Source organism: Syngnathoides biaculeatus, chromosome 4 (genome assembly GCF_019802595.1).
Source record: "Syngnathoides biaculeatus isolate LvHL_M chromosome 4, ASM1980259v1, whole genome shotgun sequence".
Taxonomy (NCBI): domain Eukaryota; kingdom Metazoa; phylum Chordata; class Actinopteri; order Syngnathiformes; family Syngnathidae; genus Syngnathoides; species Syngnathoides biaculeatus.
The window spans coordinates 7,228,615-7,253,224 of record NC_084643.1 but is presented as its reverse complement, the minus strand read 5'-3'; the positions used below and the strand labels follow the sequence as shown (position 1 = coordinate 7,253,224).

Genomic DNA, 24,610 nt, shown 5'->3' with positions numbered 1-24,610 from the left:
CTGCAATGTATTATTTGTAAGCTATTGTTTGTACAGGAAACATACACTTTGGGAAACAGCAAAACAATACTTATATTCATATCGTGCCCGGAAATCTTTTATTGATTGATATGCATAAGAATTACAAAGCTATTCAATAAGTTGACTCCTAAGAGTGAACATCACAATAATTGCAAACACTCGTAAGATGAAATCAAACAATACAAGGGAAGTTTTTTTGTATCATAAATATAAATTGACAAATTCACCTTTGTGGAAGAACATTATTATTGTTGGATGAGTAAGATTTTAAATTTCAACTAGTTAGCAATGTGTTCCAAACTCAATTATATTTTGTCATTCGCATTTTTTGAAAAACAAAACAATATTTATAATAGTATTAGGAAAATGAAACCGGATTTATTTTTTCCAGTACTAAAAAAGTCTTGCAAAAAAAAGGTGTAATGAGAATTTTTTTTTTTTTTTTCCACAACTTTTTTTTTGTGGCTTACAATTTTCTAAAGCTTACAAATTTTTCTGCAAAATTGCAAGATTTTTGTTCTGGTACTGACCGTGTGTATTACTAATTAAACACACAAAAATCTAAACTAAAACTATGCCACATTTCATTGAAATATTGCATCGAAAATGAAAATGTTTTTAACGCACTATTTCACGTGACCCTAACATTCATTGATACTATTTGACAGTAAATCCGGCAAGACAAATGAATGTTTTGTTGTTTTGCTGACGGAATAAAAGGGCAAAAATGTGAGTCGAGGCGCACTGACCTCACACGGCCGCAAAGTCGGGCGTTTCGCTTCCGGTGGACGCCTCCAGCGAGTCGTCCGACAGCATCTCGATGCCGGTGTCGGCCACCGTGTCCCGCGCCGGCCCCGCCAGCTCCCTCAGCCTCCTGCGGCGCAGGCCGAGCGTGGCCCGCATCCCGTGGGGGGGAGGGGGCCGACGCTCGCTGTAGCCGTGGCAACGGGCCACGGCGCCGATCTGGCGCTCGGCGGGCGTCCGGGCGTTCTCGGCCGACGACGAAGACGAGGAGGGGCTCTGCTGGCGCGAGCACCTTTTGGCGTCATTGGACGCGTTCGGCTCCGGGGGGGTCTGCTGGGTGCACTGGGACTCCCTGAGCTGCTTCCTCAGCTTGCGGCTGTAGTGCTTGTAGAAGAACAACTCCTTCTCCAGGTTCTGCAAACGCTCCTTCATCACCTGCTGGGCTTGTTCTGATGAGTTGCCATCTAAAAAAGGGACGCCATGCAAACAAAAGTGTTAGCGCTTACCGTAATTTTTGACACGCATTCAACCCTGCAGCTTACGCAGTAATGTGGCTAATTTGTGCATTTTTTCTAACGGTCGCAAGGGGGCACTCGAGCAGGAAAAGGTACGCGTGAGACCGGCGGAATATATGTGCCGAGGAAGGGACTTTTACCGGTATGTTTTTTTTTTTAACCGGCCCTGGTAGCGCTGTGCTAGCGTGTTGCTGCTGTGTTACAGCCGTGTCTCAGTGATTTATACTGGTATGTTTTTTTTAACCGACCCTGTTAGCGCCGCGCTAGCGTTAGTGCCAAGTCAGCGTCGCGCTAGCGTGTTGCTGCTGTGTTACTGCTGTGTCTCAGTGATTTAAGAATGTTTTTTTTTTAACTGGCCCTGTTAGTGCTGTGCTACTGTGTTGCTGCCGTGTAGCTACCGCGGCTGGGTTTTTTTTACCGGTACGTTTTTTTTGTTTTGTTTTGTTTTAACCAGCACTGTTTGTGCTACCGTGTTGTTGCTACGTTAAGCTAAGATAAGGGACTTTAAAAGTTTGAAAACTCTTTCTGTATACCATCTTTCTTTATAAAGATCTCACGTTTCAATGTGGGTTTCAATGTGGGCACTTGCGTACTTTACACAGGTGCGGCTTATCCATCCATGCATCAATTTTCCTTGCCGCTTATCCTCACGAGGAGCGCTAGAGCCTCTACCAGCTGTCAACAGGCAGGAGGCGGGATACACCCTAAACTGGTTGCCAGCCAATCGCAGGGCACATGGAGACAGACAACAGCCCCACTCCCAAACACACCTCGGGGCAATTTCGAGTGTTCAATAAATTGTTGCATGTTTTTGTGATATTGGACGAAACCGGAGTACCCAGGCAGGCACGGGGAGAACATGCTAACTCCACACAGGGGAAGCCAGGATCAAACCCGGGTCCTGAGAACTGTGAGGCCAACGCTTTACCAGCTGCTCCACCGTGCGGTGGGGCTTTTGTATGGATACCAAATGGTATTTCCTTTACAAATGTAGTGGGTGAGGCTTATAACCAGGTGCGCCCTGTAGGCCAGAAATGACGGTATTTGGGGGAAACTTGATGGCCACTGAAAACGATCATTTATCCCATCGCGAGTGTCCGTGCTGCATTTTGACCTTTGAGTTTGCTGACGAGCAGGCCGATGTTCCTGTGGTGTTCCTGCTGCTGCTGGGTGAGCCTGCGGTCGGCGTCCAGGGCCAAGTTGTGCACGGCCGCCTCCAGCTCGCCCCGCGCCGCCTCCTGCTCGGCGCAGTAAATCTCCAGCTCGTCGCAATACAAACGCAAAGACGCTTGCGTCTGGCGAAGGTCCACCACCTGGCGCCCAAGAGCAGAAAACACATAAGATAATCGTCATCACATTCTGATTTACACCGTCGGTATGGAGGTGTGCATTTAACAGTACACGATGTTGATTATTGGCGGTGTACAACTACACTGCAACATTCTGAGGGCTGTTTTTAGTATTTTGTCCCTATAAAGTCGCTCAAAAGGTTCGACTAAAAGCCTAGTACTTGGTTCTCGAACAAATAATTTTTTAGATTTTTTTCCTTCTGTTTTCAAACGAAAATTGGTACTTGGACACCCCTGACAAAACCCGGAAATAACATAACCGCGTGGCCCGATCAGCTGACCCACAAAGCACGTTGTTGAGAATTCCAACGGCCCGCGAAAAAACCCAGAAATGACATAACGCGCGCGGCCCGACCAGCCGTAGTTGATAGTTTTGTATTGCATTTTTCTTGTCAACTTTAATAATGCTCTGTTCCATTAGCATTTGTTTAGTTTCAAGGATTTCGTTAACTTGAATTACAAGTTCATGTTTTTGTATGTTACTTTTTATAAAAATACATTTTTTTTGTTTTTTTTTCCCTCATTATTGTTATTGTGCACTTTTGTTAATAAAGTTGACAAGGTTGGGGGCCGAGTCGCTACAGATACGACAATGCACTCCCAGCCTCGCCTACTCTACTACTTAAGCATACATTTTAAGCAAAAAAATAAATATTTCTTAAATTATTTTATTATGTAAAGTGTTGAAACTATACATGTATTTCTACTATACAACTTATGACCAGGAAAAGCTAAAAAAAAAAAAATGCTTTGAAAATCCCAACAATTTAGGCTTGGAACGCATTGTTTCTTTTTCAATTGATTGTAATGGGAAACATTGATTCGGTTTTCGAACAAATCACTTCTCGAACCGCCTTCTGGAACGGATTGTGGTCGAGAATCGAGGTTGTACTGTAATAGCAAAAGTAACAAAAAACGACGGGACTAAATCTGTGCGTATTTCTAGTTCTACAATTCCACTACCAAATCTCTTTCTACAAACTTCAACCAAGAATGAAAAAAATTTCGCATTCCGCAGCCACGTCTTGGCCTGCCCCCCCCCATCGGCTCGTCCGGGGCGAACGCCAAGACACATCCGCACGCGATCTTACTCTGCTGAAGTATTTGAGGAGCAGCTCCGACGCTCGGGCTGGCGAGAGCGCGCCGAGCTTGGCGACGACATCAACTCGGGGCTCGGCGCTGCCGCTGCTGCGCGGCGCTAAGCTCCGCGCATCCTCCTGCTTGTCCTGTATGGATCGCTGCTTGAAGTCCAGCTCCGCTTCCAGGACCTGCACGGCTTCTTCCAGCTGCTCCTCCTTGGCAACGATAACAAGCGAGGGACAAGCGTCTTTTGCTTTTTATTTGACTTTTTTTTTTTTTTTGTGTGCGTGGGTGGCTGGAAGGGGGATTTTTACATTTTCTGTATGCAGCCATCAAAAGAAAAGGTTGCCCCCCCCCCCCCTCGTGGTCACCACTGACCTCCACAGTGTGCACGGTGCTGTCCTTCAGCTGTGCATCCAGGCAGTCTCTCCTCTTTCTCAGCATCTCTCGTTCCTTCTCCAGGTCCGACACGGACGCCTGCTTGGTGCCGCTCGCCATCTTCTCCTCCACCGTTTCCAAGCGCATCGACACGCGCAGCAGGTCCTGACTCAGAACCTGTGGAATTATATTAAACTCGTACGGTGTTTTTGGAATAGTTTGGCGCAAAAGGAACGGAGCCGGCCCACCTGACTGGAGCGCAGCCTCTCGGTCTCCAGCGCGCTCCTGCGCTGCAAGCAGGCGTCCCTGCGCCGGCGCACCTCCTCGCTCTTGCGCAACTCCTCGTCCAGCTCCTGCTGCGCGGCTCTCCTGTGCAGCTCCAGCTCCTCGGCCTCCTCCAGCCAACAAGCCTCGGACACCTGCGGCCGACGCGGAGGAGTTAGCAAAAAAATAAAAATACAGAAATTAATGTGTACAAAAATGGCTGTGACGCAATCATATTACCATTTCCTTCAGCCTCGGCTTGTTTCTGCTTTCGAGAACGCTGTCCAACTGCGCAGCAAAAACATCCTCCATCAATTTCATTATCATCATATATCATCGTATATAGCCCTATAAAGTGCATATATGTATGTATCGTGAAGTTACATTAAATTAAAACAATTTGTATAATGAACTGCAACTATTGGGGGGCACATAAAGTAGAAATATCATTTGTATTTTTTTTTCCACATGATATATCTATGGGCGGCACGGTGGTTCAGCTGTAAAGCATTGGCCTCACAGTTCTGAGGATCGGGGTTCAAATCCCCACCTGTGTGGAGTTGCATGTTCTCCCTGTGCCTGCGTAGGTTTTCTCCGGGCACTCCGGTTTCCTCCCATATCCCAAAAACATCCAGCATTAATTGGACACTCTGAATTATTACATTCAATTACAATTATTATTATTATTATTATTGTAAGTGTGACTGTGGTCTGTCTCCACGTGCCCTGTTTGATTTGTCTGATTGGCTGGCAACCAGTTCAGCGTGCACCCCGCCTCCTGCCCGATGCCAGCTGGGATTGGATCCGGCACTCCCGCGACCCTCGTGAGGATAAGCGGCTCAGAAAATGGATGTATGATGTATATGATTCTGTCTATCTGTACATAGGTTGCTGTGCTATAGAATAATTTGGAGATTATTATTACCTTTGTTTAATGTTATATTGAGGCCTAACGGTGAAATAAGTACACTAAGAACAAGCTTTAAGGATAATATGGATAAATGTATAGCTACATAATGTATTTTGATATTCCAACATAATGTGCTTCTGTCTGGGGCATACAGGCTAAAATCAAATTATCTTATTAATATATTATCAGTTTGTTTCATTTTGGAATACAGCCAAACGTTTAAGAAATTAAAAGTATAAGAAGCACCATTTTAATATGGTAAAACCATTTAATGTGGGGCTAATGGCAGTTTATTTAAACTTTTACTTACTTTTACTTCCCCCCGTTTGAAAATGAAATTGCCAATTATTCCAACATTTTCAAAACGTTTGACAAAGTTTATACGAAACAGTGCCGACGAATAAAAATACAAAATCCTAATTAATATTGAACAGAGCATACCGAGATATGGGATTCTATACAAACAAACAAACAAGCGTGGGTTCACGAGTCGTCACTATGAAACGTTTTGTGGCTTTAACCAATTTTTTCTCCTCTATTACCCTCCCCCCCCTTTATTTCTTCCATGTTGCATTCTCGACATAATCACGAACGCCAGCAGTTACCCGCGCCAACAACAACAACAAAAACCCGACAGTACCAGCTCATAACTGGCCGCTGGTAAAATCCACACCAACCCTGTCAGCCTCCGACTCGGCGGAGTTGTCGCTGCTGTCCGGGCTGGGCCTCCTGAGGCTCTGCTGCAGCCGGGCCCTCAGCGCCTCCATGTGCTGCAGGCTTTGACGCAGCGCCAGGCGGGCGCACCGGCTCTGCTCCGACAGCCACGCCAGCGCGCCGTCCTCCCGCCGCTCGCCCGCCTCGCGCCGGACCGCCGCCAGGATCTCCTCCTCTGTAGGGTTGGAATATGTCAGTCGTTCACAAAACTTTGTGTCGCGAGGGATTATTAAGTTGCGGAAAATGAGGATTGTTATTGACTTGTTCCAAAAAGTATATCGCATATATTCGACGATGAGTAGTGACGGGTGACAGATTGAACGCTTTTCCACGAGATGGCAGAAGGTAAGATTCACCTTCTGCCAATCAAATTTTAACAGAATTGTAATTATCAATTATTATTTCAGTACAATCAACCTACGGGATCCAGGAGCAGCCCCTCCACCCCCGCTACAAATACTCAACACGACCCAAAAAAGGTTTAGAATGGCCCGAGTTAGTAGTTTTGTATGGAACTAGATTTGTGCCACCAGGATTTGAATCTGAAATGTAAAGTGATCACATTTTCAATATTCGTATTTCAGTGTAAAGTTTCAATGTTAACAATTCATCTGGCTACACCGAACAGCCAGCCAATCGCAGTTACGCTTTCTTAGTCACATGACATCACATACTAAGAAAGCATAATTGGATTGGCTGGCTGTTCGGTTCTGACCTGAAGTAACCCTACCTGTTGGCACAGACGGTGAATTTCAGACAGCGAATTGTAGCAACTATTGAAAATATGATCACTTTACATTTCAATTTCAAATCCTGGTGGCACTAATCTACTTCCACACTTTTGCCCTTCCTCAACAAACAAAACATGTTAAGGTCGCAGTCGAGATGTGGCGCTTTCACGTACTTCCTTGAGACCAATGCAGAGGGTCTCAAAGTCTTGACCTTCAAGTCTGGGCTCAATAAAGCTTGGGAAACATTGGACTCGGTCCTGCTATCGCATCACCAGCCGGAAAACCAAGCGCCGGACGCCAATTTGAGTACACACCATTTTTTTCTATCTCTTTGACGAGCTCCTCTTTCAAGCACATGTTGGCCGACAGCATCTGGAGCCTCCTTTGGGTCAGGCCGGCCCGCTGCCTGGCGTCCACCCCGCGACTGCGCTCGGCAGCTTGTCGCTTGATCCCTGAGAGAATAAGAATAATTTTAGCAATGGAATTCCGGCGGTATTAGGGAAGATGACGGCTTTTCAAAAAGGTGATATAGTACAAGTGGCCTGCTGAGGTCTTTCCTTTGATGCTCGGTCCTCTCCAAAGTTCTTCTCTCTCAGGGCAGATTTCTTCTGCCTGCTGGTCCATCTGAAAAACCGAGGACATTTAAAAAATGCTCAGAATTCAAGCAGTAATGGGAGATAGTTGAGTTTTGACACGAGGTGGATAAGAATGGCTGAAGGCTGCCTGGAAATGAGAGTTATGAGGATATCGAAGCTTATGATGTGAGGCAACATCCGTCGCTGGCCACGTGCATTCAAGGGGAAATCCGCTGGTTTGCATTAACAATGTATCCAATAAGTCATGTAATATGTAATCTGTATCAGTGATTTCCAACCTTTATAGGCAAGCCAAGGCACATATTTTATAATTGAAAAATCCTACGGCACATCAACAAAAGTAAATGTCACCAAAAATGGATCGATTCATTACTGTATGTACTTCCTGACATCTAATAGAAGAGGATTTTTTTTGTTCTGTCTGTCATTGTGCCTCACTAGCATCAATAGATGAATAAAGACATATTATTTCTTGGAAATAAATGTTTTGTTTTTTTTTTTTTTTACAATTACATAAAATTGGATAACTTCCCACGGCACACCTGAAGAGCGCTCACGGCACGCTAATGTAGCCCGCCACGCTGTTTGGGAATCACAGCTCGATTTTGACAATGTGATGTTAAATCCTCTCTCATTTAATGGCGTTTTGAGAGATTTTCATCGACAAATACTAATTTTCAGGGGCGCTGCCATTTTCGCGCGTCATATGACCTCCGTTGCGCAGATGTGGCGTGTACCGTGCCGCAACAAAGGCTCGATTACATGGGACGCCATTAATGCCTCGCGCTGATTTCTCAGATCCTCATCTGATGAAGAAATAGCAGTATCGGTTGATCGGGAAGTCGGAGGAATACTTCCATACACGGTGGTCACGGCTGTGTATGGAAGTATTCCTCCGTCTTCCCGATCATCCAAAACTGCTATTTCTTCTATGTAATTGAGCCTTTGTTGCGGCACAGTACACGTCACATCCGCCCACGTAGGTCATCTGACTCGCAAAAATGGCAGCGCCCCTGAAAATTCGTAATTGTCGATAAAAATCTTCTCAATACACTATTAAATGAGAGAGGACTTAACATCACATTGTCATAATAAGAGTTACATATTACATGATCTATGGGATACATTGTTAATGCAAACCAGTGGTTTTCCCCTTTAATGAAAAATAACCTGAGGGGGTTTCCCCGAGGTATGCCTGCTTCGGTCAAAATACATTTTTTCAAACTGTTTATTCACTGTTAAACGCAAGGGCGCTTTGGACAAGTGGAGTTGGGTGGGAAGTGAATGTCCGTCATGTCGCAACAGGAACGAAAAGCAACTTCAAACCAAAAAGGGCCAACGAAATATGTATTTTCTTGCCCGAGTCCAGTGAGAAAGTCGTCCTTCTCATGCCCTTGCACAGACTTCAGCATAGGGCAGAAGTCCTTGGCCTCCTCCTGGCTCTGCAAGCGCTGGTTGCTCATCTTAAAAGTTGCCATCAGCCTCTCCAGGGACTCGGCGGGCGGACCGGGCCGAATCTGCACACGTACGTGCGACGATCGTTACGTTGGTTACCTTCTTTTGAGGCCGTCCGTCGTTCGCCGTCACAAAACTGGTGCTTCTAAACATCCTGTGACGTCACGCCGCCCACCTTACTGATCAGCATGTGTCCGCAACTGGGTCGGACCGAGCCGGCGACGTGCGGTCTGTGCCGAGCCCGGCAGGAGGTCCCTGGCGTTTGCCCTCGCATGGCCATGAGGTCGCAGCGAAGCCTGTCGATGAGGATCTGCTGGTCCACCAGTCGCTCCGTCTTGACCAGATCCAAAACGACGTCAAAAAAACGGCAGCGATCGTCGAGGATGATAAATATGGGCGACGGTCTCACCTGTTGGTTCTCTTCACAAAAAGTCTGCTGGAGGACGTTTTGCTTCCATAAAAGTTCCTGCACTTCTTTCTCCGCCTGTTTTAGTTTGGCGTCTTTTTGCGCCAAGAGTTGGGTCTCCGTCTCCAGAGACTCCTGGAAGAAAAGTATGAAAGTATTTCATGCTTATCAAGGACGAATGCAGGTGTTTGGCTGCTGTGCTATGATGGTGTTAAATGTTACGATGAATTATGTTTTTGTGTTATTTTTGATGTTACGTAGGATGTTATTGTTGGGTGGATGGTGAATATTAGATGCTAAGGATGATTGGATGTTAAAATTTATTGGACAGATGTTTTTGTTTGGGCGGCACGGTGGAGCAGCTGGTAGAGCGTTGGCCTCACTGTTCTGAGGACCCGGGTTCAATCCTGGCCCCGCCTGTGTGGAGTTTGCATGTCCTCCCCGTGCCTGCGCGGGTATTCTCCGGGAACTCCGGTTTCCTCCCACATCCCCAAAACATGCATTCATTGGAGACTAAATTGCCCCTAGGTGTCATTGAGAGTACGAACGGTTGTTTATCTCTATGTCTCCTGTGATTGGCTGGAAACCAGTTCAGTGTGTACCCTGCCTCCTGCCCGAAGATAGCTGGGATAGGCTCCGGCACTCCCGTGGCCCTTGTGAGGATATGCAGCTCAGAAAATGGATGAATGGATGGATGATTGGTTGGTTGGTTGGTTGGATGGACTTAATGTTGATTGCATGGATGCTGGTCTCGCCTATGGAGATGTGATTTTTTTTTTTTAAATAACAAAAAAAAAAAAACGTTGTGCGTTGCAATTATCACCACGTTCTTATGAGCATTATTGCCACCTACAGCGCTCAAGTGCAATCGCACGCACAGTTGCATCTTCCTCACCTGGCACTTCTTGAGGTCCTGTCTGAGCTGCACGATCGTGACCAGATGGGGCGAGTCTCCCTCGGCCGGCCGGCCGTCATCTTCGCTGCGACATGATTGGTTGACGGCCTTCGCCCTCATCTGCCACTCGTGCACTTTGCGCGTCAAAGCCTCGTTTTGCGCGTCCGGTCCGCAGACCTCTGCGAGGAGATCCACAGCCTGGTGCACCAGCGACGCGTAGGGAGACACTTCCTTTTGGATCACTTCCTGTTCCAGTGTGGAATCCCTTTCTGAAGGTTTGAGACACTTGACGTCATATTTAGGTGGCTCGTGTGAAGTCAGCATGGCGGTAAAGGTCTCCTCGGAGTCCGGGTCCGGCGTCGCCACCTCGGCGCGGTGACGGATGCGGCGAGACTTGGAGGCAAACTTGAGCACGCTCAGGCTCTCCGCAAAGCTGTGGTGAGAAGGGCTTACGCACGCCACCATCAGGGTGCAGGCGTTGCCCCCCAGCGAGTCCCGGAGGAGCCGGGTGATCTTGGCGTGGCGGTACGGAATGTAGGCGCTGCGCTGCCGCCCGGGATGGGCCAACGCCCTGATGACGTTGCCCAGCGCCAGCAGACCCGTGTTGATGTGCACCGACTCCTCGAAGCGGACGCCGGTGTTGCCCGTCTTGCCCGCGCGCTCCGAGCCGGCGAGGTCCACCACGCAGAACTTGGAGAGGCGCTCGGGCCCGTCGGCGGGGGCGGCGGCGCTCTGGCGGAGCCACAGCGTGAGGATGGTGTGCGAGCGGCTGGAGTGCTCGTTCATCCGCGTGGAACCCGTTTGGCGTAATGCGTTGCCCACCTCCAGGACGTTGAGGAGCTCCTCGCAGGAGGAGACCGCCACCTCCTTGGCCCCCACCACCACTGCAGAATCAGAATCAGAACCAGAATCAGCTTTATTGGCCAAGTATGTAAAAACACACGAGGATTTTTTTTCTCTGGCACTCGGTGCTGTATTTTTTATTAAGAAAAAAAAGTTGTAAATATTCAAGGAAAAAAATCTTTTGGGAATTTTTTTTTCAGTGCTGTATTTTTTTAAAGAAAAAAGTTGTAAATTTTCAGGGGAAAAAAAAATCCATTTAGAATTGTTTTTCAGTGCTGTAACTTCTTTCAAGAAAAAAGTTGTAAATTTTCAGGGAAAAAAATCTTTGGGGAAATTATTTGTTCGGTGCTGTATTTTTTTTTAAGAAAAAAGTTGTACATTTTCCAGAAAAAATATCATTTTTGAATTTTTTTTTAACAAAAAGTATGAGTTAAGAAAAAGCAACAGTTTTCTATTTTTAAGATAACAAATAGTTATGAGACGAGTTGTATCATTTCAAGAAAAAGTTTAATATTTTTGAGAAAAAGTTGTATATTTCCCAGAAAACAGTTTTTCATGTATTTTTTAAAATAACGTAAGGTGTAAATTTTAATGAAAAAAGTTGAAAAGTTCCAAGAAAAGAAGATTAATTTTGAGACAAATTGTATATCTGGGAGGGGAAAAACATCTGATTATGGAATAAAAAAAATTTATATTTTGGACACAATATAATAATATAATGTAAAAATATGCATTGCCATACATTCCACATACAGAAAAAGAAGTCAAGAAAGTTTGAGGGGGAAAAGGCGTACATATTCAAGAACAAACACGGGTCATTGAAAAGTTAATGTTTCAATAATTGAATCATATTTTTCAGAAAAAAGCCCTGCATTTCTAAGAACAAAGTTAGATATTTTTGAGAAAGTTGAAAATATTTTTCTAGTGTTTTTTTTTTTTGTGATGAGAAAAAAAACAATATAGTTAACTGCATTTCCGAGCGCCTCAATAAATGAAAATCTTTTGGTTTGTTTTCTGAAGTGGCAGGTTTGGATCTGACCTGTGTTCCCCCTGAAGTCGTCCCTGATCTGAAGGTCTTTGTGGGAGGTGTCGAGCTCCAGCAGGTCCCGCAGCTCCTCCTTGTAAAGCTCCAGGTAGGAGACCCCGACGGTGAGCTCGGCACCGTCGCAGCGCCTCTTGTCCAGCAGCGAGAACACATCTCTGGCCAAGCACGAGATGATGCCCCCATCTGCATCTGGAACGTGGTGGCAAAACGTTAAGATGCAACAAGTCTTACAACAAATCCCATTTTATTTACTTCATCAAATTCGCGTATTTACACTTTTTTATTGCATAGGTCTGAAAAAAAAAACCCCTCATTGTTTTCATGGTTTTAATTTGATGAAAGCCACTTCTGGATGGAGTGTCCGCAGTAGCTTTGATTTCCCTTTAAACACACACAAAAAAAATACATAATCATATTTACATCAATTTATGAACTATTTTGGGAATCAGAACTCAAGAGCAATGAGTTTTTCAACTTTTTCTTGTTTAGTAATTCAAAACTGCTTGTAATATCACAATGACCTTTGCGGGCCACATAAAATCATGTAGTGGGCCGAATACAGCCTCCGGGCCTCGAGTTTGACACCTGTGATCCAGGATGACATGCTGTGGCGACCCCAACGGGACAAGTCGAAAGGAAAATTAAAGATGTTACTATTGAATCCTGATTCATATTTTCCCTTTTGTTTGGTTGCAAAAAATAAATTTGTATTTAATTAGCAAGCTGTATAATTTGATGATCCCCATATTACAAAGGTAAAAAATTGTGTATTACTTTTTGTATTTATTATTACAAAACAGCAGTACAGTTTCCCTTTATCAAACCGTATGCATTTTTTTTTTTTTTTGTATGTGAAAAAAATGTTATGCTTTTGACTTTTAACTTGAAATTAATAAGGCATTCAACTCAGTTTCTCACCCATCTTGTTGCCACCGAGCGTGTAGGTCTTCCCGGAGCCCGTCTGGCCGTAGCAGAAGACGGTGGCGTTGGTTCCGTCCAGCAGGGATCTGGTCAGCGGGCGCACGCACGACTCGTACACTTCGCCCTGGCTGGCGCTGGGCCCGAAGGCGTGGTCGAAGGAGAAGAGCTGGCCGGAGCCGAGGACGACCTGGGGGGCGCCGGGGACCACCCGCAGACACTCCCGGTGGGCGTGCAGCAGCTCCCTGGGCAGGAGGGGACGCAACCGAACCGCCACGCGGATGCGAACCTCGGTCATGGTGACGTCAATTGTTTGGACCGCGCACCCCCTCCACACCCCCTTCCAAAACCAGCCTTTTTTGTTTTTCTATTTATAATGATAAAACATATTTGCTCCGATCCAAACCCCCGGATAAAGACGCTTTCTAGCTTCGGTGGAAGTGAACCAGACGGGACAATAAAGCCCAAAAGAAACACGCGTCATCAAGACGTTCCAGTGGAATCTTCCAATGGCTTCGAGCTTTGATCAATTTTGACCCGCGGCACAGCGAATTTATTCAACTTACTCGCTTCTAAATCTCTTCAGGAGAGTTGGCCGCTAAACTTGGGCCTCGTGAGTTGTTGACATTTGAGCGTCCGCGGAAGCTGCTCGGTTGGCATGGAAACGGCCGCCGGAGTCGAGGAACGTTCTTCAAGCGCCTTGACGGAACCATTTGAAGGCAATCGAAACTGAACAGCGCCCTCGTGTGGAACTTCCACCCTTGGAACGTTGTCCCCCGAACTACTTGCGTCTCTTTTCCCAAGCCTAAAAGTACTGTATTTTAATGCACAATATATATTTATATTTCATGAATTATATGAATGACACATAGGTTCAATCCCGACCCCGCCTTTGTGGAGTTTGGATGTTCTCCCCGTTCCTGCGTGGGTTTTCTCCCACGTCCCAAAAACAGGCAACATTAATTGGACACTCTAAATTGCCCCAAGGTGTGATTGTGACTGTTTATCTCTATGTGACCAGTTCCGTTGCGTACCCCGCCTCCTGCCCGTTGACAGCTGGGATCGGCTCCAGCAGTCCCCGGGACTCTCGTGAGGATAAGCGACAAAGAAAATGGATGGATTTTGTTTTGCTTGCTGTAGCACTTTTGTCCCCCTTTTCTAATCAAAATAAAAAATACTGATACAATTTTGTATCAAGTGTGTACAGGATGTTAAAGATGCATGCGTATTAGTATTTTGGACTAATTATTTTAATGCCACTGTATATTTATATTGTACGGGATTGCAAGCAAGGAGAGATGTGGGTAGCATTAAAAAAATGACTTCAAATTTTGTTTGTTACTTTTTCAAATGTTGAAAATGAGCAATTCAAAAAATATATATTGTACTTTTAGCTATTAATGTTGTATTATGATTGGTTAAATACAAGGTGTTAGAATAAGTTCCCGTGCATACTAGTATTTTGGACATATTATTTTAATATTGCGATTGTATATTAATATTCCACGGGATTGCAAGGAAGGAGAGATGTGGGTAGCATTAAAAAAACTAACTTCAAATGTTGTTTAACTTGTCTGTTACTTTTTCAAATGTTCAAAATGAGCAATTCAAAAAACAGATTGTACTTTTAGCTGTTAATGTTGTATTATGATTGGTTGAATACAAGCTGTTAGAATAAGTTCCAGGATGGTATCAAAAAATGATATATTTCAAATCAAAACTATGAAGGGTTGCGTGAATTGACTAATACACTGGCAACGAGGTCCACTTTTCCGTCTTTCCGTGACTTCTCCAGTTTTCCTCGCATCTCTTCGCGGCCTGTCGTCGACACTCCCTCCCGAGTCTCGAGATTCGGAGAAAATGTTATTATTTGAAGCCTCGCAAATGAGCCGAGAAGCCTGTTGATCGATTGTTGGTTGGCGGCTTGTTCTCATTATTTCAAAATGTCAACAACGTGATGAAGATGATGTTTGTATTCTAATAGAACCGAGTAATTTGTTGGTCCATTCAGTTACAATGGCATGTCTTGTTAAAAGATTAAAGCGGTCCAATTAATTCATCCTGGAAAGGTTAAAGTGTCTTTAAGGTTCATTCTGTAATTTTGGGGTTAGTGGAAGATCTATAATAATGCTTAACTAAAACTTTTCATTAGTTCTACACCTTTTCAAACGAGTTGTACAATATACAGGCCAGGGAGCACGGAGCCGCGATTGATTAGAGCATCTGCCTCACAGTTCTAAAGACCGGGGTTCAAATCCTGGTCCTGGTCCCGCCTGTCTGGAGTTTGAATGTTCTCCCCAAAACATGCATTGACTGGAGTGAGGGCGACTGTTCTCTGTCTCTATGTGCCACGCGATTGGCTGGCGACCGGTTCAGGGCGTAGCCCGCCTCCTGCCTGAAGATAACTGGGACTGGCTCAAGCACTCCCGCGACCCTTTTGAGGATAAGCAGCTCAGATAATAGATGAATTTTACAGGCCAAATTTAAGTTGGAATGTTTTGAAATGATTTATCTGGGTCTTATATTTTTATATTATAAAGACCTGGCATTTGAACAGGGGTGTGTAGACTTTTTGCATCTACTCTATGACTCGTAGGAAAATGATTATTAAAATAACGTACATACAGGCACTTGGCTCAGTCTGGGACACAGGCGACATGCAGCTTGTCAGTAGTAAACACATCGCGTGTGGTGTACGGGAATGTGGGCCATCTCTCGGTGGTGCTTCTTGGCGTACGGCCACAGGTAGAAGTCGATGAGCGCAGAGTTGACGCCGCAGCCGCCGCTGCCCCGCTGCCGCGCCAGCTCGGCAAGACGGGACTTGATGCGCTCCACCGCCCAGATGGAACACGCCCGGATCTCCACCTCCCTGCGGTCACCCGGAGGCAACAGCTCGCCTGAAAGCAGAAATTTGGATCTTGGGTGTCAAGTGGGTGGCGGAGCCGTACCTCATTTTTGGGACACGTACCGCTTTTGAGCGTGCGCGTCAGAGCGTCCGAGTATCGCAGCGCGCCCAGGTAGACGAGGGCCTGCGGGACCCGGTAGTCGGCGAACATGGTGAGCCAGTCTATGTTGACGAAGTCGGCGTCGCCTCTGGCCGCCGCGACGGCCCAGTAATCTGCCACCAGGATCTGAGCCCTCTTGTACAACGAGATCCGCTTCCCCTGAGCCAAAGCAGAGGACTTTGTCGTCATGATGACATACTGCGAGATGGATTGATTTTACAGACATTTTTATTCAAATTCCCCAAAATTTTCAGTGTTCAATTTGGTTAGAATGTTATGGGGAGAAAAATTATTCATCCAGTGGTTCGCTGAGTACGGTAGCAATTTGTACATGGATGCGAAAGACAACCACTAAAACACTTAAATTGTATTTTACTTTTTTTAGTACATTTGTTTTCATTTTAAGTGAATTCATTTCATTTTGAAGCACTTAGGAACACTTTTATTTTAAAAAAATGTGTTTTCAGTACTTTATTTTCCTATAATTAAGTGCACCGTTAACATTCCAACTAGACAATGTTACAGTATTTTACCATAACGAATGATGTATACTAATGAACAAAACCTCTCTGGTTTTGAATGAACACTTGGGCTTACTACACTTCTGTATTTTAAATGGTGGTTGGGATGGTGTTGCTAGGAGACCCGAGTATTTTTTGGCTTGTACTACGTGTATAACGTTGGAGAACCACTGATTTAATTGTGAATTGTGGAATAGGGCTACAAAGCAACAAAATATGTAAAAAAAATGAAGCTACATCATTACAGCTCTTGCTTTGATATCTGTCACTTTTCCTCTTTGGCATCGCTGCGAACCTTTTGTGATGTGTCGCTCACACACACACACACACACACCACACACACACACACACGAAAGGGAAAAGTCAAAACATTTAATTTCCCTCCGACAAGTGCTCATTGAGCTCAAGTTTCACACTTTTGCTGACCTCATATCGGCCAATGATGGTTTGAAGTCCACCTTTTTTTTTACGGCTCTGATGTAACAAAATGTGGTGAAAAGTGCGTGGACAAAATAAGAACGCTGGCTATACAGTCTTTGGCCATTTTCTCACATTTCCCCTTTGCCATCACCAATTCCATCGTCACAGATTAAAATTAAATTTAAAATTAAAAAATTAAAACTACAAAAAAAAAAAAAACACCTAAGAATAAGCAAAACTTTTGCCAGGCCAATCCTATATAAACTCACTGAGCCGAAGTTTCACTGTAACACATGATGACGATGATCATTTAACGTTTTTTTTTTGTTTGACTGATACAGAAGAGCTTTTCTCTGAAGTTCTGCATATGGATGGCTTTGTTTGTTTTAATTCAACAAAAAAATATTTTCACTTTCTAGTTATACGTACAATTTTTAGTGGGACAACAAATTCGATTTTTTAAATAGAATAGGCAATGTGTGAAAAAAAGTGAAGCAAACACTATTATATTGTATTTGACTAATTTCAGAGTTTTCTCTCATCTTCTGCGGTGGCTTCCCACACGCGAAAAGCCATAAAAAAGTGAAGGATTAAAAATAAAATGGAAAAACTTGTGGAGTCAATCCTTTAGATGGTCACTGCTGAAGTCTTGCAGAAGTTTTCTGATGTGATTCTGACGATTATAATTTCATTTTTTTTTCTTTGAAATATCCGGAAAAGCTAATCGTAATATTTGGCGTCAAGTCCAAAACTTGAAACAAAAAGAATACATTTTCGAGAATGTTTTCACTGAGAACTCAGTCTGATCCATTTTGGAACACGGCTGTGAGATCGAAACACGGCCAGAAGATGGAGTACTTACATCACAGCTTGCTGCTGATCAGCTCAAAAATGATATCTGATCAAACAATCCATGCATTTTCCACAAGATTTGCCTCATGAAGGTCAGTGGGGAACTGCAGCCTAAAATGTATTTTCTACTTTTATGTGCAATATATTTCAATAGATTCAATATTTAGGCACATTTTTGCTTTTCCTACATTTAAGCAGTGTTCATGTTCAAACTGTACATAGTGTTACAGCAGACAAAAATAAAAAGCACTTTTTAGGATTCACTTTTTGACAAACATATCTGCTTACTACGCTGCTATATTTTAATTTTGGTCATTGAAAAGTTCCAGAAACCACAAATATTCATAGACACTCAAACCAACAGACAATTAAGTCTTTTGGGTAGGAAGCAGAAGTACCTGGAGAATACCAGATCGAGGACATGGAGAACGTGTAATCTCGAACCCAGAACTTCAGAACTGGGGCAGAGCCGTGTTAAATCACGGGTCCGTGCTAGGCTATTGCTGCGGAAAACTTTCACACCTGGTAAACCGCTTCGTCTCGGTAGGAGGGAATCTTCTCCACGACGAGCTCCACCATCTTGCGAGCGTCGTTCCCCGCCCGGCTGATGAAACTCCGGAAGCTTCCGCCGTGTTGCAACAGCACGCGGCCGCCTTCAGTCAGAACCTCGAAAGGGAGATCCGGCACGGAAACGTTGTCGTTTATGTCAACCAACTGTCAAGAGTGAACCTCTTTTAAAGGTAACAAAATGACGGAAGAGACGACTTTGCCGGGCCAAATTGAGAACGGTACATCTATCGCAGCTTAGGGTTAGGGTTCGCAAACCAAAAGCTCGTAAGCAAATATGCAAGCAAGTGACTTGAAGGTACCGGCAGAACAAGTCATTTCAGTGCCAATGCCGTCCCATCACTTCTATATTTGAGGTAGAAAAAAAAAATAAAAATGTTATGCTAACGCAATGCTAACGTGCATCCCTATAACGAGCATTTAAGAAGAGAGGAGCATTTGCACTAAGGGAAACATGAATTGTTTTGAACAACAAAACACTGAAAGGCGACATCGGGGACAGAATAAACAACGATGTCACTCGATGATCAAAGCAATTACCAATCAGATTGCTCCGATGTCGTCCCGCACGCTGCTGGAAAGCTATGACACGGTGTGATGTACGAACCCGGTGCGCGTGTTATTTCCTATGATGGCGCTACGGATCAGCAACATCATCACCTGCATCGGCAGACGCATTCATCACGTCTTCAGGAAGTTGGGCTATTTTACACTGGTTTGCCGTTGTTTATGTTTTACAGTTTTTAACTTCTTGGACTTGAAAAATGAGAGCTGACACCACTCATCAGGTTTACATTTCATCTTCACCAGTACTCACTTAAGATTTTGTATTTCTTAACATCTTGATATTAACTCATTTTTACATCTGCATTAGACTTGATGTAAACTGCCTATATAGCAATTCAAAGGTTTTAGGATGGCAACACTTTCCCACATCCCCAAAACATGCAACATTAATTGGACACTCGAAATTGCCCCTAGGTGTGATTGTGAGTGCGACGGTTGTCTGTCTCCATGTGCCCTGCGATTGGCTGGCAACCAGTTCAGGGTGTAACCCGCCTCCTGCCAGTTGACAGCTGGGATAGGCTCCAGCACTCCCCGTGACCCTTGTGAGGATATGCGGCTAAGAAAATGGATGGATGGAACACTTTCACGTTGAAAACTCCCATTCCATTATTTCCGAGAGGCCTTTAAAAAAAAAAAAAAAAATCTTTCAACAAACTGCAGTTTGAGTTAAAGCAGGCCGATACGGTTACAATCGGAGGTTGACCACCGTTTTAGAACGTTAATTGAAGGTCTCATATTTTGGCTATTTAGACCTCCACAGATTGACTCGCTAACATGGATTTGGTATAAAAGTGTCAATTTCATTCAAAAAACAAAAACTTGATTTTGTACATGAGTGCCCAGAAAAGGCCACTTCGACAGCTACCTGTGTTTGACCCACTTTTGTATCCACTTTGACCATATTTGGGTAAGCCTGCCCTCTTTCTTCTGATTGGTCACCTCTGTGTCGAAGACTCCCTTTGTGAGAGCTCGCATGTTTGTTTATGATGCTGGTGATGTGGGTAAACTTGAGAAATCCAAATGACCCGATTAGGTAAGTGAGAAATTCTAATTCCAAACTTTAAGAAGGTTGAAATGTAACCTATTATGTTGGCCACAGTGTTACCCAGAAAGTTTTTTTTTTTCAATACCTAAATTATTTTCTATTTTATTTCAAGTAATCCCAACCCCCCAAAAGAACACGAACAAATTGACCCCCCCCGGAAAAGCTTGTATTTGTGAAAGTCAAGAACATTAAAATGTTCACATGAAGATAATTTTTGAACCTGATGGCGCTCCTGAATCATGGGCATGGACGTTTCGTTGTCAGACCGAAGGATGTGCGCCAGCTCATCCACGGTCATCTGGGAGAAGAACTTTGGGTCTGTTATGGGCACCCCTGCGGACGCAAGAGAAGCAAGGTACAGGAATAGCAGTCATTTATGTCAAGAAACTCGAGCGACATAATTTCATGTGATTCAATGAAAAGCAGCGTTCCACACGAGACATAATCCAGAGTGTAATTGCAAATGATGCACGCGACGCTCCGAGCAATTTCCCCAGCGGTCCGAGTTCAAATAAAATTGCATGCACACGATAATTGGAAGCGGCAGCTCCACAGCAAGTGGACTAAAAGAGGACATGTGTGTGCATACTGTGGGGTAGGACTTGACCATTAATACATTTCATCGATAAAGTCAAATTTATATTTATTGTTTGTTTATCGCGGCGTGGTGGCGGAGCTGTAAACCGTTGGCCTCACAGTTGTGAGGACCCGGGTTCAATCCCGGCCCTCCCTGTGCGGAGTTTGCATGTTCTCCCCGTGCCTGCGTGGGTTTTCTCCGGGCACTCTCGTTTACTCCCACATCCCCAAAACATGAATTCATTGGAGATTCTAAATTGCCCCTCGGTATCATTGAGAGTACAAATGGTTGTTTGTCTCTATGTCTCCTGTAAATGGCTGGAAACCAGTTCAGTGTGTACCCCGCCTTCTGCCCGAAGATAGCTGGGATAGGCTCCGGCACTCCCGTGACCCTTGTGAGGATAAGCGGCTCAGAAAATGAATGGATGGATAAACAGATGGATGATTGGTTGGTTGGACGAGTTCCATTGTTGATTGCTTGAGCGCCTCCGTTACTTGCCTCTTCCACTAACACTTCAGGCTTCATTTCGCATTAACATCACAAAAAAAAAAAAAAACGTGCAACATTCATTGGACATTCTAAATTGCCCCTGGGTGTGATTGTGAGTGCAACTGTTTGTCTCCATGTGCCCTGTGATTGGCTGGCAATCAGTTTGGGGTGTACCCCGCCTCCTCCCGTTGATGCTGGGATAGGCTCCAACACTCCCGTGACCCTCATGAGGATAAGCAACTAAAAAAAAAAAAAAAAAAAAAAAAAGGATGGATGGATGTTTGTTTATCAAAACAAACCCCAGCCAAGCCATGGAGGTCCACAGCTTATGTGATATTAAAACTGTTGAACATTTAAAATGAATAGTTTTTCAAACATTGTTTACAATGCCTATGTGGTTTTCTCATGCTTTTTAGCATATATCTACTTTTTGATCATATTACTTGCACTCATTGTGGTTTTGTCTTTTTTTAATATTTTTTTGTCATTTTTATTGTTTCTATCCCATTTTAAATGTTTCATCTCTTTGTTTTCAAATTCCTTTAATCATGTAAAGCACATTGAGTTACCTCGTGTATTAAATGCGCTAAACCAAAAAATAATTATTTGCTTCTTTAAATAAAATATTTTGATTCCTTCCATGGACATTTGTCCAAATTATTTCTGAGGAATAAACATGTTATTTTTAAAGCTTGTTCAGTCTATACTGTATCAGCAAATCTCTTTTGGGGGAGAATTTTTTTTTTCATTTTTTCTAAAAGCAAGGGGGAAAATTGATTAAAACCACAAATTTAATTTTTCTAAAAATAAAAAAATAAATTTAGTATACAATATTTAAAGGAATATGCTACTTTGGGTTGATTCTTCTTTCTTGAATAAAAAAAAAAAATGGTCTTAGAAAGATAATCTTACCTTCCTCGATGGCTCTGGTGATGGCAGCGCACAAGGTCATGTAGCCCGTGTGCGTGACCCCTCGGAAGGTCACCTCGCACTGCCGTGTCTCCTCATCAGGCCAGAAGGAGAAGTTCATAGTGTCCACCACGAACACCCAGTTGAAGGCCTGCGTGGTTGGAACGACACAATGAGCCAAACACAAGGCCAGACGGAACAAGTTTCTGCCGGTGATGTGAGCTCCCACAAGAACGAGGCTGCGAACACAAGAGATGCACAACCTTTGTTTCGAAGCCCGAACACAGAATTTTTCTCAAGGGCACCTCAATACAAAAGACAACATATGATTGTGGGACAGAATCGTAGAGGAAGGCTTCACATCAAGACTGAAACAACCATTAAAAATGTTTTTTTTTTTTTTGGTGCTATCTTGACTCTTTGCTTCTTAGCTCACACCTGTGACTCGAAATAACAACCCCGCCAAAAAGTTCATTTGTTGGCTAGGCAATTTTCTGCAATCAGCAGTGTTCACGCAAACAGGACAGAGGCAGCATCAATCGTGTATTATGCTACCACACACACACAAAGCATTTCCTCACTCATACAGGAAAAATAATAGTAACATTGAGGAACATTTTTGATTTTTTTAATCAATCTGCTAGTTAGCTTGCAGGCTACTCATTAATTGGGAATGACATTTGGAAGAGAGATGACTGAATCAAATATAAAGAATATATTTTTCTATGAAAAATGAGAACATTTTGGTGTAGCCTTTTTTTTTTTTTTAATCTGCTTCTAAACTAGCGGCCTGCTTCCTGTTTTGTGGAAAATAAGATGTTTGGAAAATACATAATTCTACCATTCCCATTCTCAGGAGGGGTGGAAAGGTCACTATTGTGAGTATCAAAAGCGGGGGTCGAAATTATTTGGTACTTTTATTTGAAATGCAATGCGCAAAATGTACAACAAATGAGCAGATATTGGGTTTTGTGAATACTGTATTTTGAATATGTGAACTACTCTGTCGTGCTCTCTGTCCAAAAAGGAGTAATAATGCCTATATTGTTATGGCATGCTATTTTGTAAGTACATGAGCTTTAATATCATCAAATGTACATAAAACTAATTTAGTGGGACTGTACTGTCTGACCAGCTGAATCATTCATCTATCAATCATCTAGATGGAAAAAAAAAAAAATTCCAGTCAGTACAACAAAAACAGTTACCTAAGATTAAAACAATAAAAATGAGGACTGGCAATATTAATAGCATGCTGGTATGAAGCTAAGAAATGCACCAGGTACTTACACAATATCATTGATAGGCAATGTAATATTGTGCAGGTAGAGCTGGATGGGATTGGATGTAACCATTTTTGAGGGAATAGGGGGTTGAGGGGTGCTGTATTTTTGTTTTTAAAATATTACATTACAACCAAGTAATGTGGTTTTACACTTTTGTAGGCTGTTTAAAACTGAATATGGTGACTTTCTTTGAGCGGGAGGCTCAAATTTTAAGGGTGGTGGGATACATCTTATGGGTGGTTCAGCACCCCCCCCCCCCCCACCCCCCTAAATTGGGCTGGAAACATATACGGCTTGTACGTGTCTTGTGTGTGAGGTCACAATTTTTTAAATACAACATCTGTATTTAATCTGTGATGACTCCCCTGGTCAGAGGTGGGTGCAGGGGCCAGTGGGTTGGCCTTCTTCCAGCCACTGGCACACAGCTCATCACTACCCAACAGAGCGCAGAGCAACTCGGCCACCTTCTGCACTCCTTCCTCCTCCACAAACACATCCTGACTCCGCTCTGCTACAAACTGGCCCGATTCTCGAGGGAACAGAGGAGGCTCCATGGAGTCTTAAAACAAACAACACCATATGATACAAACATGTTTTGGGCTCATTTGTTTCAAGACCACTGACACGAGACTACCAGTAACCTGCGTGTTATTTACATTAAAAGTAGCATAAACATTATTGCTAATTCTTTTCCTTTCGGCTTGTCCCGTTCGGGGTCGCCATAGCGTCGTCTTATGTAATGTAATTAACGGTCGACGGCTAACAATTTGTCACGTAAACCAAGCCGTGCTAAACCACAGCGTCTCACATTCGAGCTCACTGAGGTTTAAGCCCTACAAAGCCCACGTGCTTACTCGTGTCAGTGTTACGAAAGAAAATCTTAATTATTCGTCATTAAAACTTACCAACCAAATCAGGTCTGTTGACGGTCACTGGCTCGTGCTGTACTTTCGCTTCCTGTTTGAACCGATTCTGGCCAATCAGGGCCTCACTTATCGACTTTCACCCAATCACGGAGGACTCAGCAGAGGAAAACGGAAATAAGAGCTATTTTGTTCCTAATTAAGAGCGAGAAGATATACCCGCACATACGTTTGGACTCATTCAATGAAACGGCGTTCTTAAAATAAAATTTAATAAAAGACAAACAGGCCTGAACAAAATTTTTGGTATCCCTCTCCTAATTAAAGAAAGTCAAGGTACATCAGTAACATTGCACATTTCATCATTCAGGCAAGGAGACTTTACGCCATATGTCCCGATGTGCATTAACAAACCCACAAAGTCTGGGAGAAAGTTCAGTATTTAGTAAATAGTATTTTGGCAAAGCATGTCGTTGACAGACAAAAACGTAGTACACTCAGGCATTGTCCTTACTGTAAAAAAAAAATGAAAATAAAATAAAGAAAAAGCGTGGTTGTGATCTGGGGTTAAATTACTAAATCTATAAAGGGGTGTCTTTATTCTGTGCAGGGTACAGTGAAATCTCAAAGTGTCAGAAAGGTTGG

The 24,610-nt window shown here is 43.8% G+C and overlaps 2 protein-coding genes across 5 annotated transcripts; both read right to left on the bottom strand.

The window, feature by feature from the left end:
- Window positions 1-81: 81 nt before the first annotated feature.
- On the bottom strand, window positions 82-15,223 carry LOC133499234 (kinesin-like protein KIF27). Of its 2 annotated transcripts, XM_061817004.1 has the most exons (16): window positions 12,865-15,223; window positions 11,941-12,135; window positions 10,881-10,942; window positions 10,059-10,790; window positions 9,167-9,298; window positions 8,933-9,091; window positions 8,662-8,819; window positions 7,242-7,330; window positions 7,021-7,158; window positions 5,939-6,150; window positions 4,592-4,639; window positions 4,336-4,506; window positions 4,088-4,264; window positions 3,721-3,924; window positions 2,395-2,593; window positions 82-1,229 (listed from the first exon to the last, which is right to left on the bottom strand). In XM_061817004.1, the coding sequence occupies exons 1-16, from the start codon at window positions 13,160-13,162 to the stop codon at window positions 772-774; spliced, it is 3,432 nt and encodes a 1,143-aa protein (XP_061672988.1). In that variant the 5' UTR covers window positions 13,163-15,223; the 3' UTR covers window positions 82-771. The 2 variants fall into 2 exon arrangements, with proteins under 2 accessions (XP_061672988.1, XP_061672987.1); XM_061817003.1 differs by having other exon boundaries at window positions 10,059-10,942.
- Window positions 12,971-24,128, bottom strand: qng1 (Q-nucleotide N-glycosylase 1). 3 transcript variants are annotated; one of them, XM_061817011.1, is made up of 8 exons: window positions 24,012-24,102; window positions 23,471-23,661; window positions 21,820-21,970; window positions 20,062-20,174; window positions 18,185-18,328; window positions 15,833-16,028; window positions 15,486-15,761; window positions 12,971-13,109 (listed from the first exon to the last, which is right to left on the bottom strand). In XM_061817011.1, the coding sequence occupies exons 2-7, from the start codon at window positions 23,654-23,656 to the stop codon at window positions 15,532-15,534; spliced, it is 1,020 nt and encodes a 339-aa protein (XP_061672995.1). In that variant the 5' UTR covers window positions 23,657-23,661; window positions 24,012-24,102; the 3' UTR covers window positions 12,971-13,109; window positions 15,486-15,531. The 3 variants fall into 3 exon arrangements, with proteins under 3 accessions (XP_061672995.1, XP_061672993.1, XP_061672992.1); XM_061817009.1 differs by lacking the exon at window positions 12,971-13,109 and having other exon boundaries at window positions 15,359-15,761; window positions 24,008-24,128; XM_061817008.1 differs by lacking the exon at window positions 12,971-13,109 and having other exon boundaries at window positions 15,359-15,761.
- Between the last annotated feature and the right edge of the window lie 482 nt (window positions 24,129-24,610).